The following is a 16,680-nucleotide window of genomic DNA, read 5'->3' on the forward strand; positions in this document are numbered from 1 at the left end:
TGAAACTATTCGTTCACTTCTTTGATTTTTGAACTGTAACTTGAAGGTTGCCAGCCCTGCTGTTTAAATGGGTCTTTGTAGCAGTCTTCTATAGAAAATAATGTAACCAGAATGGTGATTAACTCTGGAGGCTGAGGAAGGCTGTTGTTACCTAGGATCTGTCCTGAGTTCTGGACTAGCCTGGGACTCAGTCTGAGACTCTGTCTCAGACTCTCTCCTTACCCAACCCTACAAATGAGAATACATGATCAGGTATCATTTAAAATTGTTCTATTTGAATTATCTAATTGTAATAAGGTCTGCTTAATTGCTTTTCTATTGCTGTGATAAGATACCATGACCAAGACAACTTATAGAGGAAAGAGTTTACTTGAGACTTACAGTTTCAGAGGGTGAGTTAATGGCCATCATGGTGGAAAGTATGGCAGCAGGCACAGGTGAGCGCTCACATCTTTCAGCTCAGATACAGGCAGGGAAAGAAACCCTGGGAATAGCTCAATCCTTTTGCCCTCATTGACACACCTCCTTCAACATGCCCACACCTCCTAATCCTTACCAAATGGTCCCTCAGCTCGGGGACCAAGTATGAGGTATAGGAGCCTATGAGGTTCCATTTTCCTTCAAACCACCACGTGGTTCTTTAAAGTACCCTCTTGTAACCAGTGGAAGGCTCTGAGACATCCTTGTTTTAACAGTAGTGTGCTTTAATTGTTTTATATGTATGGTATGCCTAAAATTTTATAACTATTAGGGGTTTTTGTAGTAATTATTCTGACAGTGAAGTTGGTACATGGAGTTCCTGTTGTCATGACTCTCCAGCAGCAGGTTCACTCTGTAAAGTGAAGGTGTGGCTCACCCACAGTGATTGAGCGATCTTACAGTTCTGCAGAGTCCATGCTCTGTGCTTCAGAAAAAAGCAGATCTCCAGCCTTGCTAATGGCCGCCATTCTTAGCTGCCGTGTAGCCTCAGGACTGAATTGACACTTTGGACTGTTTTATATATGACAGTCGTATATGTCCTTGATCTCTGTGTCTGTCTTTTTATGGGTTTCTATATATACGCATATCTGCCCCAACCAAGATGCTAGACACAATCCAGCCTAGACAGTACTTCGTATATGTCTGTACTGTCATATCCTCCACTTCTCTGTCCATCAGTCCATCATTTTCAGTGGTGACCTAATATAAAAATGGCTTTCAGGAAAGTGTCACGATAATAGGTAGTTTTTTTTTTTTTTTAATTTTTCACAATTCTAAGAGGACAGTGATCATATGATCATGTACGTATAAAGACCCCTGGATCAATTTTTCTTCCGTCTGCAGCACTGGTTTCAGAGAAAATTCTTTCTTCATCACAACTAGTTGCCCAAGACACAAGAAGTTTATGGGGCCATGCTATTAGCAAGACAGAAGAAGTTTATGCGGTCATGCTCTTCAGTCTTCATGTGAGACCTGGCTTGCATGCGTGCTGAATCATAGCTTGTAGGGTGATGTAAATTGCAAGGAGAAGTGCTACTGTTTTTGTTTTCTTGAACTCACTTCCTGCATTACAGCCTCCTTTATGTGGTCCAGTCTTTCATCTCAGCTCTTGGGCCAGGGTTTGAATAAGAATTCAGAAAGTGGTTCTAGGATCGATTTTTGTGTTGCCAGATATGCTGATGCAGTGGCATCAAATTAACATTTCCAAAAATGTCACCAAACACCAAGTGAAAACAAAGATGCAAGTGTCCTTCCAGCAGCTGCATGCTCTTCCGGAACCCAGGCGCTTCCTCTCCAGTGCCCACTGTGGGACTACATGCCCCTTTGTCACACAGGGGGATGGAGTCAGCCCGACAGACAGTGCTCAGGAGCAGCTGCTCACACAGATATTAGTTGTCTTTGCAGCCGAGTTAAACAGTTACGGATCATTTGGAGAATGGCCTCCTGGGTCTTATAAGCCAGTTGATGGATAGTTAGAAGACCTGTGTCCAACTGTGGTGCCCACCAGTACGAAATAAATTTCATTTGCTCATTAAATATCTGCTGTTCTCTCACACCAGAGTGAAAGCAGAAACTCTTCCCAATAGGGAATTATGAAAAAGACAGTTTATTCTGGAGCCAAACAGGAGTGGCCATGGCTAAATATCAGTTTGATTTTCCAACATAGTAATAGTTTAGTGAAGCTTTTGTAGTAGCAGAACAACAGCAACAAAAAAAAAAAAAAGCTATAAACCAAGGCACTTTTAATGGTGGAAACAGCAAGTGGGTGGGTTCAGTTAAAGTGGACATGCCCAGCTAGGTATTCATTCTAGGAGTGGAGGTGTGGGTTCCAACCTAAGCAAACTCTTCCCACCCACAGCCATGGCCTGGTCTGGTCTTTGGAGGGATGTCTTTTTCATATCCTGTGTTATATGGATTCTTCATCCTTTTTTCAAGGGAAACACTTTTAGTTTTCTACTGTGTTTCTCATGATAACACTACACATTCTCCTGAGGTGAATGTTTGTAGAGATGGTGTTGTCTGTTTTTTTTGTTTTTTTTTTTTTTTTTGTTTTTGTTTTTGTTTTTTTTAAGACAGGTTTTTGACTCATAGCCCAGGCTGGCCTTGGCCTCTTGCTCCCAAGTGCTGTTGTTATAGGCTTGCACTCCAACCTTTGACTAGTTTTGACCTTTTGCCCCTCCCTTCTTCACAGATATAAATGTTCACTGTACAGATATTTAGTGTGTGTCTCAGGACTTCAAAGTGATTTAAGGCTCAGTTTAGGCATCTAAGCATCTAAGCAGAACCTTATTTACTCTTCCCATTCAACTCAGTCTGCCTGCTCATTTGCAAATTCTGCACTTGGGGACAGGTCCAGAGCCATCTGCAGTCATACCTTGCTTCCACTGTGTCTCTAAGCACATGATGAAGCAAGGCCTCACTCACCTCAGAGCCTCTGCCCCTACTCTCCGAGTCTTAGGATTTCTGTTGCTGTGATGAAACACCATGACCCAAAAGCAAGTTGGGAAGGAAAGCGTTTATTTGGCTCACAATTCCGCGTTGCTGTTCCGTCACTGATAGAAGTCAAGACAGGAACTCAAACAGGACAGGATCCTGGTGGCTGATGCAGAGGTCATGGAAAGGTGCTGCTTACTGGCTTGCTTGACATGGCTTGCTCAACCTGCTCAGGGATGGCACCACCCACCATGGGCTGGGCTCTCCCCTAGTGATCACTAATTGAGAAAATGTCTCACAGCTAGATCTCATGGAGGCATTTCCTCAGTTGAAGCTCCTTCTCTCATCACTCTAGCTTGTGTCAAGTTGACACAAAACTAGCCAGGTCACTCCACATGAACAGAGATAAGCATTGAAACAAACAGTGAAGCACTTGCCTCTGGTCAAGGCTGCAGCTTGAGAAACATTGAAATGGCCAAGGCCGTCTGTGCATGGAATCATTTCCCATGAGCTCACAGTGGAGCAGACGTCCCTGGTGTGTACAGGGTCTGGGAATGAGCTCAGATGTGCTCCGCCTCCCCACAACCCCCAGAGTGGCCCTATGTTTACACTTCTGTGGAAGTAAAGGTCTTCACCTTGTTCAAGAAAGGTCAGCCTGTTTCCAGCCCTCACTACTACCAAGAAGAAAAGAAAAAGTTTTAGGAATAAGGAAATGACAGCGGTTAGACTTACATCCAGGGAACATGATATAGACATTATTAATCTTTCATTGGCTTAGCCTTTAAATTTTATTAAATTATTTGAAGCTACCAAAATCTAAACATCTTTCTTCTCTATAAAAAATGAGTTGTTTGAAATACCAGGACTTAGTGCCCAGCCACCTCTGTATTGCACTGAGGAAATTCTTTCTTCAAGTTCTAGTCTGGTCAGAGCTTGAATTCATTCACCCACCCTCGATCTCATCCCTGCTCATTGGTGGCCAGTCAGCTGTGCTGTCATTGGCAGGAAATTGCTACAAATTGTTGTAGGCAGAACTGGTCTTCATAGCAGGTTCCAGGCTAAAGCACAGCCCAGGATGAACTGAGGAAGGGTTGGGTGGTTGGATGGATGGATGGATGGATGGATGGATGGATGGATGGATGGAAAGAAAAGAAAGAGAAACAAAGGGAGGAAAGAAAAAGGACAGGGCAAAGAAGAGGGACAAGGAAAGGGGAAATAGAGAGTCATAAGCCTTTTCCTGGCTGGAGATTAAAATGATTTTGTGAGTGATTTTCTGAACTGATTATGTGTTAACTGAACTGAATTACCAAAAACATCTTTAAAAAATTAGACATTTTCATGTTAGTCGCATTGCAGACACATTGTCGACAGCGTCTTCCTGGGAGAGCACTGCAGGCGTTTGTGACTTTTCCGCTGTGGCCAAGCTTTGTCTCTCCACGTACAGTACCTGGGATTCAAAGATGTAGACTAAAGACATTGTTCACCCCAAGAGATGGGGAGCTCTTTGAGAACAGAATGCAGATTTAATGGGGTGTTTCACAGCCTTCCTCCTTTCTCCTTATCTATTAAGTTGAGGTTTTGTGTGGTTATGGTCTCATTGGATTGGACCCCTGATGAGGATGGAGAAGATGAACACTTCAATGCTTCCCTGATGTTCTGATCTGAACCTTTTTTTTTTTTTTTTTATTGCTGTTACCTAGGATGGAAAGAAGAAGTTTGACAAAGAGAGTGAAAAATACTATTCTATTCTGGACAAACATTTGAATTTGTCAGCAAAGAAAAAGGAGTCTCATTTGCAAGAGGTAAGCATTAAGTCATGGGAGGCCAAATACCCGGCGTGGACGTGTTCCCACTCCTGTCACTTCTTCTTAAGTGATAGTAGCAATGGATAACACAGTTGGGAAACTTCACGCAGGGCTGTTGGGACTGATGGTTTTGTATATATTGTAAGCATTTCCTTCAAAACCGAGAAAGATTGAAACAAGGTTTCCTTTTCTTTCCTTCTTGAATATATTTTAAAGAGACAGGATTGATCCAGTTCAAATGTTGGTGATGTTGTGTGCTAAGGCTTTGCTCCAGCACTGGGAAGGACAGAGGCAGACACCTGCATGTCCTGAAATCTTAATCACTTTACATCAATCCTTTTAGAGATGTTTACTGCCATATGCCTGCAACCTCCATCTTTCTGTATTCTGAGAAATGCTAGATTTTGTTCTTGCCATTGTTAATGCGGTAACTGGAGGAAGCACAGGCAGGGGCAGCTCTGAAGGACTGGGGCTTTGCAGCATCAGTTTCAGCAAGAAGAATGGCATCTTAGGGCAAGAAAACTGTGAGGCACAGTGCTGACACCCTCAGAACACGTGTCGTAGAGTGTTCCATCAGTGGAGGAGGGGTTTGGGGTCTCCGTCTGCTCAGGACCTCAGTCCGCTTCTGTGGCTGTCTACTGTAGCCCCTGTCTCCCATCTCTGTTTACAGATACCATAGGGGAGACTCTTTTCAGACATGCCCGTCCAGACCCTCTCCCAGGACAGCTGCCTCCCTCTTGAACTGCTTTTCAAGTTCAGCCTGGTGCTCTGCTTCCTCACTCCTCTTAATTCATATTCTTCTAAGTTTAGGCAGAATGTATGCTTGACACTTTGAGGCTTACAAAGTTAGCCATTGTCAACAAAGGTCTAGGAATGTCCTTCTGCTCCTCCTTGCTCACATTCTCTCTGAGGACATCCAGTATCTTCGTTTAAAGATGGTTAGGTCCTGGAGATCTGGCTCAGCAGTTCAGATGCTCCTCACTGAGGACCTGGATTCAGTTCCTGGCACCCATATCAGGCAGCTCACAATTACAGGCAACTCTAGTTCAGGGGATCCGACCCCCTTTTCTGGCCTCCGTGGCCACTGCATGCATGTGGTACACATAAATTCATGCAGGCACACATACATACACAGAAAATTAAAAATACACCAATAATATTAAAAAGATGATTAATATTGGGCAGTTTGTTTCACTTGATTTTCATAGGACTTCATTTCAATCTCTGATTTTTACTGTTCGCGCACTGTAATAAAAGCATATTTTTGTGAGATGCTTGTGCACTTGTGGGAAGCTTGTGGCTGAAGTGACTGGAAGACCACCTGATGTTAAGCAGAATTGGCTCTCTTTTCAAGTTCTTGGCCACGTCTGCCATCATAGAGACTTGGCACTACCTGCTATTTAGGATTCTGTGTGTTTTCCAAATACATTATCCTCCACATTTCTCCTTGTCCATTGCACTAGAATAAACTTTGGAGAGAAATGTTTGTAGTTGGACATAGTCAGATGGCAGAAAGCTTACACAGATTGCCACAGAGCATAGCCTAAAAGTTTAGCATCTCCACACATAATGATCACGAGTGATCATTAGTGAGATGGCACCTACATCCTCTCCAGGAAGAAATAACTGTTCCTGAATTTCAAATTCTTTACAGGATGTTTCCAGTCACCATGACAACTCAGCTCAGTATCAGTACTGCCCTAGCTAGTGGCTCTCAGTACCGTAGGCTTGAGAATAGAAGGGTATTTGTTGGGGCTCTGTATCTAACTGGGGATTGGAAGGGATTACAGTGTTTTCTGTGTCATTCCTTGCTCCAATAAGCAAGCACACACAGGTTACTGTTAATAAGCACTGCCCCTAGCCCAACATGACTGAAGTTGGGTTAAAGTCGGTCTTTAGGGGTGTGTGGTGTAGAGTAGAAAGAGTGTATCAGGTAGCCTTACGGCTGTTCCTCCGGGAACTAGACCTGTTGTAGAGCGAAGTCACCAGTCTGCACTTATTTCTGTGGCATGGCATTAAATGTCACCCGCTACTTTCCAGAGCAGTGTCTGACTTATTAACATGCTCTCAAAAGGCGCCCCTGCCTTTTCATCTACACAACTGCCTCCCTATTCATTTTTTTCTTAGAAAATTAGGGGTTGGCACTGCATGAAAAGGCCAGTTTGTATTGACAGAGTCCAAAGCCACCATCTAAAAAGGCCATGGGAGTAAGTAATGAGAGAATTAGAGCCAATGCCATGAAGACCAGAGGCTTTTCTTTGGCTGGAATAAAAAATAATGCTTGATATGTGAATGAGTAATTCCTTTCCAGGATAAAACAAAAGAGATTGTGAAGAGTAAGCAGAAGAGCAGAAATGCATAAAGATATTTGAAAGCTATCAAACCAAATTAAATGTCGAAGTATTAGAAAGTTTATACAACATAACACCAGCATTTCTAACTCTTGTGTATAAGAAGCATTTGCAAATCAGTGAAAAAAGAGGAAAGGATATAAGAGGGAAATGATCAAAGAAGATGACTTGTAAACTATAATACTATTTTTCGGGTCTCATATGCTGAATAATGCAAACTATTAAGATGTTTTAGGTTTAAGAAGAATCTGTTAGCAAAAACATGAGAATTGTGGAGTGCTTTTCTCTCTTTTTCTTTCTTTAAAACATAACTTCTGCTTCTCATTCTCTCTGATTCTTTGTCTCTCTCTGTCTCTCTTCTCAGCAGGGTCTTGTGTGCTTTCCTGGCAGAATATGCTGTGGCGGCAAGAGCTTTGGATTTCACAGCAATTCTCCAGACTTAGCCAGCTGGGAGTACAGGCATGTACCACACCCAGCTGTGATTTCTGGTTTTGTTTGTTTATTTGTTTGTTTTTTTTTCTCATCCAGCTCTTCTCTTATATCTTCACCAACTCTATATACTCTCCCCCCCCTTTTTTTCCAGTCCACCAGAGGTATTTTCTCCTGGAGGGGGTTGTGCTTCAGCAAGTACTTCCTGAGGCTTCTCCCCCAAACAAGACAGCATAGTGATGTTAAGGAGGACCTAAAGCATCTGCAGAAACATGTCGCTTTCTTACGGAGCTCATCTGTTTCTTTGTTTTATTCCCTTCTGCCTTGTAAGCAACAGGGGACACCTGCTGCTCAGACACCATCATCACTAGTGTTCACTGTTAGTTTTAAAACTGTCCCAGTTTGCCCTACGGCGGTGGTGCAGGTCTGAGAAGAGGTGGGGCTGTCATAGTCTCTAAGTAAGGTCCCCTCTGGTGACCTTTCTTTCAGCTGTGTTGAACTTCTATCGTGTAATAATATGCAAGATCATCTGAAGTAAAAGTTGGCAAAAATATTATTTCTGTTCTACCCCTCAGTCTCCTATGGTGGGCCTTGAGAGGAATGGTAGCGTACACAGCAGCCAGACCTCTAAAGAAATGATCCAGACTCTTATGTCAGGGCTCTCCTAGACGACCACCGGGATGGAGATTGTGCGGCAAAGCTCACGGACACCACATGTTTGTGGCTGTGATTCATGTAGGGATATGACAGAGACAAGGAGTGGGTGGTCTGGAGGAGGCCAGGTGCAGAGGCTTTCACAGGCACGCTGCTTTTCCTCAGTCATCCTTACGAGTGCACATTTGGGATGCCATCTTTCCGAGGCAACTTTCAGACACCAGAGAGATTTCAGTGGAGGGCGCTCACCCAATCAACTGCCCACATCACTCCTACAAGGGAAGGAAGTAGCCTTCATAAGCTGCATTGCTTCCAGGCACAGTTTAGGTACAGTTTACATATATTTGCCATTTTTATCAGCTAATGAGGGCATTACCACACTTGGCGTCACAATCTATACCCCATGAAGCTAAATTCAGTCTCTTGTCCTCAAGAAGCCAATTAAAACAGCCCAGCTGATAGTAAAAGGCAAGACAGGTTAATTTAGTGTGGCCACATTGGGAAGAGGGAAGCCAAGATCTGGTGGACAACCCCCACCAGCTCCATCTTTGGTACTGAAGAGAAATTAAAAGTTAAATACAGGGCCAAGGATATGCACATCTCAGCAGTCCTGGCCAAGGTGTGGGGGACAGGTTTCCCTGACGCGCGAGAGTCCTGGGACATTCCCATCTCCTGGTGCAGTGTTTCAGAAGTCTGGTAGTTGTCTCATCAGGATAGTTTCAGTTATGGCAGGCTGGTTACTATGGGAACCCTCTTAAAGGACATCCCCGGCACTGGCCTAGGGCAGTCTCCTTAGTAGTGAGTAGCAGGCAGGCGTGCAGGACCCACTCTTCTCCTCAGCCTGTGACCAGAAAAAGCCACACTGGACTCTGAAAGTGTCTCTGGTTTCTACTTTCTTCTTACGGGCGAGGCAACACCGTCCATGACGACATCCTGTAGAGAGAAGAAAATCTTTCAATAGAATGCTGCATCTGAAACAGGACGTCATGTCCCGAAGCTTGCTGCAGAGAGGCCATAGTTGCTCTTCTTTCCAACTCCCGCATTCTCGGGGAATGACTTTGTGCTTTGAAAGTGGTCTTTCGGGGACTGTGGATAGCGCAGAAGCCAGTACGTACCACAAATTAGACTTTGTGTCCCGAGAGCCAGCACGTTCTCCTGACTAACTCAATTCACTCTCCTAGGTGATGATGGAATCTCATTTTTTTTTCCCCTGTTGGGGACTAGAATGTTCCTAAATGATTTTCCATAGCCAGAAAAATTTTGGCTTAAATCTACCTAATTTTTAGCATATGTTAGTTTAAACTGTGGGAATCTCAACTTTAGCCCCACGTGAGAAGCTGATGTACAGTTATATTGGCAAATATGTACTAAGTATGTGATCATCTTGAGAGGCTCCAGGTGATGCACTTGTCTCTGTGACGACCAGGGCGGGAAGCACATTCTTGTGCCACCTTTACCTGACTGCAGGACTGTAGTCAATGCCTCCAGAACTGTTCCCAGGTTACCTGTCAGTGGACGCTTGGCTGCAGAGAGCCCATTCTCCTCAGCGGCTTTCCTTAATCTCAGCTGTTGCTGGGGAATGGAGCAAGAAAGGTGGCCCATGTGCTTGTCTAGAACCAGTCATTCTTCAAGCGTGTGTCTGAAAGGAAAGGCAAAAGCCAGAGAAACAATGAAGCTCCCTCACTGGCTCTCTCCCACACTGATGCAGTCTTGCTGTTGGTGCACCTTGATTCACCATGAAACCCTTGGTCAGCTTTTTGTTTGGCTTTGGCTCTGCTTTGATACTGTCTATGCCAGATTTTCCCTAATGGTGTGTTGCCTTCTTCCTTAATACTCTGAAACACTTCTATTAAAATCCAGATTTACTGTGCAGTGTCTGAGAGCTTTCGACCTTACTTCCCCTGTTTTCTCTGCAGCCAGCTCTGGCAAGCTCTTCCACCTCTTATTCTTCATGACACTGACTTCCGCCCACACTTCCTGCTTCCCTTCCTCCCTTCCTAGCCTTCCTCCGCCATCTCCTCTTTTTTTCTTTCTTGTTAATTTTCCAACACACAAAGAAGCAGGTTCCAGTGTGACCTCACACATGCATGTAATCATTCTTTGCTCCACCCACACATACTGCCCTCCTCCAACCCCAACTGCCCCACTGCTGCTCCCCTCTTCCCTCAAACTGTACTTCTGTTTCCTGACACACATATTCCATTACCTTCTCTTGCTCCCCGCTTTTAGAGCTCGTTGTCCCCTTTTAAAGGCTGAATTAATTCAATCATTCACGTTGAATGCCAGTTTCTACCATTTTCTCTCAGAATTTAGTGCCATCTCTGACTCTGTAGATTTTCATATGCATTTGTCTACCTCTTTGGAGAACCTCCCCCCATGTCTTTGCTATAATTTTTAATACAGGTCTTTATTTGTTTGCTATAGGCTTTCAGTTTCATTTGTAAAGGTGTTTTAGCTTGTTGTATCCTACCCTTTGATGTTTATCTCTGTGTGTCTGTATTTATCTTGACTCCACACATGATAAGCTCTAGTGAGTTGGAGCTGCAGAGTTTAGTATTTAATAAGGATGTGTGGGGTTCAGTCTCTCTTGACTCCCTCTGCGTATAGACTTATCAATATGTAACCCCTGTGTCATGCTGCTGGGTTTTCATTTTTTAGGCAGATTCACAGATTTGCCGAGAACATCAGAACTTCTACGAAGCTTCATTAGAATATGTCTTTAAAATCCAGGAGGTTCAAGAGAAAAAGAAGTTTGAGTTTGTGGAACCGGTAAGTTTTAGAATTCGTATGTATAGTTTTTGTATGTATGGCTTCAAAAATGATCTACAAGAAAAATGCTTTAGAGCGAGTTTTTCATTTGAAATTATGATCAATGAAAGTCCAAAGCAGGAAACTGGGGAAGGATGAATACCTTTAGGTCAGTAGATCTCTTTGTGTCATTTTGTAATGGTGAATGATTGAAATGTACCCATAGAATGTGCAATTCAAAGAGTGGGTTTTGGATTCAGTTAATACTGTGTCCACATTGACTCACTGACTGTAATAGCTCTACCACAGGGATACAAGTTATTAACAGTAGAGGCTACTATGTGTGGAACGCAGGATGGGTGATTGAGGGGGTATAGGAGAACCCCCATTTCTCCAGAAAACATAAAACTATGCTACAAATAGTCTATTAACCTAAAACTAAAAAAGAAAGAAAGAAAAATGGTGTGCTCATTACTGAGGCAAAGAAGTTTGATTTGTGAAGTAGATTTGGCTGGGAAATGCCTAGGGCATGAAGGAAGCTCACTTCTGGTTGTATCTGGGAGGGCCTTTAGGAGAGGATTAACTGTGGTTGGGGGAGGGGTGTGTGAGCAGTCCTGAGAGTACATCCAAGGGCTGAATAAAAAGGCTTGAGAAGCTGATTTTGTTTTCTTAGCATTGTTTTAAGGTATGGCCTAAGTAATAACAGTATTTCTCTTTTGAGCATCTTCATCAGGAGGCATCTGAGGTAGGTAAGGTCAGCTCTAGCATCAAGGCAGTCTTCTCATATAGACAGGGCACAGTTCTGGTGAGAGGAGAAGACAGGCTTGCTGGTGCTTGAGGAAGACGAAGAGCTGGGCCCTCCTGTTCTTCCCATGATGGTCTGTGAGAAGCTCATTCAGAAGAAAAGTGAAATACACTGTCCCTGCTTTAGAGAGATGATGATGCTGAAGTGAAGAAAGGGTGACAGCATTTTCAAACACATTTGTCACAATCTTTGTGTGTGTGTGTGGGGGGGGGGACCCCACCTGACACAGACAGAGAGGAAGAAAGGAAGAGCAGAGTCCGGAAGACTATGGGTCCCCTCCTGGGTTCTCAGCTCTGGGGTCCACTGACTCAGTCCTGTAAACAAGGCACTCCTTATGCTCCCCTGAGCTAGGAGGATTAAGGAGCTTTGGGGCCATAACTCAGCTTCAGGGATTTCATTTTTGCTGTTGCTTGGAACAACCAACTTCACTCCGAATTCTGTTTGCTGAAGGGCTAAGTCGCTAAATTCCTTAGGATGAAAAGTAGCTTACCTAACTGACCATTTGGTGATGTGATTAAATGCCCTGACTTTAGGGGAGGACTTGGCCTGTGGGTGAGACCTCAGCCTACAATCCCTATTCTAGGACAAAGGCCTGTGATTCCTGGGCCCCTCTTATTGACAGAGAGCCCTATGATGGGCCTTTTTTCTTTTTTTAAGATTTTGAAAAGCTTTATATATGTGTCTCTGTGTGTATGCTGTGTGTGTGTCAGAGGCCAGAAGGGGGCATTGGATCCCTGACAGCTGGCATTAACAATTTGTTTGCCCCCTGCTGTGGGCACTGAGAACCAAACCTGAGTCCTCTGAAGAACAGGGAGATCTCTTAGCCACTGATCCAGCCTCCCGTGACACACACTGTCGTTTCCTAGGCCACACTTCTTACTTCTCCCCTGGTTGGAGGACTGTAACACCTGCCTCCCAGCGTTTCTATGTTGAGGCTCCTTATACAGCAAAATGGGAGAGTCCATTAATTCAGACACAGTTTCCTGCATATTTCTCCCATACGCGTGTACGCGCCCTTCTGGTGCTGCCCAGTGGTTGAGGAGTGATATTTTCTCATCTGTGTTCCTCCTGGAGAAGGAGGTAGAGCTTGGCTGTTGCCTCATCATGCCTTCATCATGGCTCATTCTGTCTGGAAGCACTCAGCCACACCTCTCTGTGATGTGACGTTAGCTGTATCAAGATTATAAAATCACTTGTTTGCAGAGGGCAGGCAAAAGGTATCATAAGTGTTCTTGAACTGTGGGGAAATGGAAGCTTCCCTTCATTTGAAATGTGTTTGTTTCTTTGCTTTGTTTGTTCCCTTACCTTATTCCAAATTGTGACACCCTACTAAGCCTTTTTTGGCATATTCGTTACTTATGGTGATGGCACCACTCAAAGTGACGTGTGCCCTTCTGAATTGTTTTTTTGGCTGCTGTGTTTTTGCCATTAGCCATCCACTCAAGACAAAAAGTACTGTCCTCCTTCTACCTTCAGGCTCCCATTGCTGGAGTCTTACGTAGTTTCTATTTTAATAACAGGAAGAGCCCGGGCGGGATCAACGAAATGCGAGCCTGAAAGTCGATCGTATACATTTACAAAATAATTCGGAGCAAAAATTTTGGTTTTATCCAGTCCTCTCTATCTGTGAGACAGTTTCGTGTAGCCCAGGCTGGCCTCAACTCTGCAAGATGGCCGTGGGGGCCTGCTCAGCTCTGGGCAGATTATGAAACTAGAAGCCCAGTGGGTGGTACACTTTGAGCCCCCCTTGGAGGGACTGACTCTTCAGGCAGGACCCACACCCCACAGCAGCGCCACCTGCTGGGAACCAGGGGCTGCCCCTGCAAACCCTGGCTCAGTCGCTGAGCTGTGTCTGTCTTTCCGCCCCACACTTATGCTGCCTGGCATTAAACCGGAGTGGAATCAAGATATGTGAGGCCTCTTACTCTGTTTTCATTAAAATCTTTTTGGTTAGCAAGTATCGTTGCCCATTCCATGTGAATTTAGAATCACCGGGTTCTGGAAAGGCGCGAGTTGCGGGTCTGAATTTCACTGTGCCTGTCTATCAGCTTGGAGAGAATTTCATCTTAACAGTTTCAGATTCCTCCAACTGCGAAAGTGAGGTATTTTTCGTTTCTTTGCACCCCTTCTTCAATTTCTTTATGCCGTGTTCATGGTTTTAAGAACGTTTTGAATAAAATTTACTAAATTAATTAATTCTTGAGTATTTTCTTCCTTTAACGTTCTTGAAGATGGGAGTTTTCTTAATTTTATTTCAGGTTTATTATAATGTCTGTCAGTATAAACTACGTTTTTAGACAGTGATCTCACAGAAGTTGTTTACTGGTTCTACTAGAGTTTCTTTTTTTTTTTTTTTTTTTTTTAATGGATTCCTTAAGATTTTATGTACAGAAGTGCAGGCATTTGAAAATAGTTAGTTTTGCTCTTTTCTGTCTGGTCTGGGTGTCTGGAATGTCCTTTTGAACACATGTATTCTGGTGTGGAGTGTCCTCCATGGGCTCCCGTATGTTGTGGAAGTGTCTGGAGCTGGGGTGTGGCTGGAGGATGGGGGGGGGGGCTGTCCGGCTTCCTGCTGCAGCTCCTTCTGCCTCCTATAGGCACGGCACGCCACATGAGTCGTGCGTGTTTGTGTGTGTGTTTTAGTGAATAGCTAATATATATGTAGCATATTCATTTGGCAGTCAGTTAAGTAGAGATAACATGTGGGGAAATTACGGATGTTTCTTGGATTCTAATGATTCTCCACAAACATGATGTCATTAGTGACTTCTGGTTTGGTTTGGGGGCTCCAAACACTATGAGAATAACAACGCATGGTAGAAGATGTTCCTGGTGCTAAAGGAAGGAAGCTGGGGTTAAAGGAACTCACCACCAAGCCTGGTCACCTCAGTTTGCCCAGAACCCACATGGTAGGAGAGAGCTGATTTCTTCCTGAAAGTGGTTCTCTGAGCTGCACATGTGCTCCGTGGTACACTCGCCCACACACATACACATACACACAGAGTAATAAATGTAAAGTGAAATTATATGGCAATTAGTCATTATTACCACTGACGTTTTCGTAAAGGTCACATTTACAAAACATTTACTCTACAGTGATCTTAAACAACCCCCCCCCACACACACACAACACACAAACACAAACGCAACACCCAGGCCAAAGCACTGACCAAAAGCGATGAGAGTCTGGGAAGGGCAGTTCCTCAAAGTTCCGGAATTCCTCAAGCATACAATGAGTATGCCCGGCCCCCCCACCCCCACGCACGCCTTTTTTAAAAAGTTGACTTCTGCTGCCATCTAGGGGCCATTATTGCACACTTTTCTCCTTGAGACAGGGTTTGGAACTCGCTCTGTAGACCATGCTTGGCCTTGAACTCACAAATACACCGGCCCCTGCCTCCCAAGCGCTGGCATTAAAGGTGTGCACAACCACGCGCCAAGCTGCTGCCAAAGAAATGCAGCACAGGGAAAAAAGGTGTCAGCCTTTGGTGTGCCATTAACTATTTTTTTTAAGATTTATTTTATTTTGCGTGTATGAGGTCAGCTTGCATGTATGTGCGTGCGCCACCTATGGACCTAATACCCACGAAGCCCGGGAGAGGGCGTCAGACCCCTGTAAACTGGGCTTAAGCAGGGTTAGGATCTACTATTTGGTTGCAAGAATCCAGGTCCTCTGCAAGAGCAACGAGTGCTCTTGAAAGCCCAGCCATCTCTCCAGCCTCTGGTGTGTAATTTTTATGTACTTCAGGAAAACTGTGCACTCCCTACTGGATGTGTGGAAAGTGAGAGAAATCGGGTGCTCCCTTCTGAGTGGGTCTGCAGCCCCGCCAATGAGGCTGGCAGGTGGGGTTCCGACTGTGCCACAGAAGGGCTGGAATCTTGAGTTCTCAAGCTTAGCTGACAAACAGGGCTCGGAGAGAGTGCTGGCTCACTGTGGTCTCTGTCAGAGTGCTTCCAAACGAGTGACCTGGCAAACACCAGAGCGCTTTTTCCGCGTGGGAAGGGCGCCTCTCAGGCAGTTGTAGGCGCCGTGGAGAGCATCTGGCACTTCCGTGGACACCTAATCTTTCAATACACGAAGGAGTTGTACATCAGAGCCTCTAGCCCGACTCCATGAATCCACACACAGCATTTGGATGTCATCGTATTTCTGACACCGAGTACAACTTAGCCCATTGTGCTAAGCTGTCAGAATATTAGAAAAGTGGATTTGGCGGTATTAGGTGTTTTATAGATGTATTGCAGTGCTTTAAAAATAGTTTCCTGTAAATTTAACTTGGTGGCTTTGAAATAACACTTGCTCTTTATGTCATCTAATTCACAGCAAGACAGTTTCATCGTGGGCTAATTACAGATGCCAACAGAGAACATACTCCTTTAATGACTTCCTATGCTGTCCTATGGCTAGCCAGAGGACTGAGAGTTAGTTATGTATTTCAGAGGTATTTTAATGTTTTTAACCTTTGAAGAAGTCTAGATCTACACTTTCATGGCCTAACTGAGAGTGTTTAAATCTAGGGGTGTTTGTTTGTTTGTTTTGTTTCTTTCAAGACAGGCTTTCTCTGTGTAACAAGCACTGACTGTCCTGGACTTTGTAGACCAGGCTGGCCTCAAACTCACAGAGATCCGCTGCCTGCCTCAGCCTCTCGAGTGCTGGGATCAAAGGTATGTACCAGCATGCCTGGCTTTTAAATCTAGTTTTAAGGTCCGGTTTGCTCTAAACTGGAGATTAAAACTAAATGAAAACAATAACAACTTAAGAAAACATTTTGAAAGTGTCCGACTCCTTGAAATGAACATAACTCCATGTGAAACTGATATCTGTGCTGGAAAGAAAAGCATGAAATCATCATTTTCTCGTAGAACTGGCTCTCAGCCCTTGGCAGTCCCAGCACACGTGAGATGTCCCTTGGTAGGGTGTCCCTGCCTCCCCACACAGGAGATGTGGGAGGAAGCCATTCACATGTGAAAATGG

At 44.3% G+C, this 16,680-nt stretch overlaps 1 protein-coding gene across 1 annotated transcript in view; it reads left to right on the forward strand.

The window, feature by feature from the left end:
* Positions 1-409: 409 nt before the first annotated feature.
* Positions 410-16,680, forward strand: part of LOC129680188 (rho GTPase-activating protein 42-like) — a gene marked incomplete at its 3' end in the record, with an annotated part of 28,424 nt that continues 12,153 nt past the window's right edge. The window contains exons 1-4 of the mRNA XM_055611759.1: positions 410-437; positions 1,651-1,940; positions 4,614-4,715; positions 10,811-10,921. Of these exons, the coding sequence (XP_055467734.1) occupies positions 410-437; positions 1,651-1,940; positions 4,614-4,715; positions 10,811-10,921 (531 nt within the window). The remainder of the gene's footprint in view (positions 438-1,650; positions 1,941-4,613; positions 4,716-10,810; positions 10,922-16,680) is intronic.

This window comes from Psammomys obesus, unplaced genomic scaffold, assembly GCF_907164565.1.
Source record: "Psammomys obesus unplaced genomic scaffold, mPsaObe1.curated_primary_1811, whole genome shotgun sequence".
NCBI classification, from domain to species: Eukaryota; Metazoa; Chordata; class Mammalia; order Rodentia; family Muridae; genus Psammomys; species Psammomys obesus.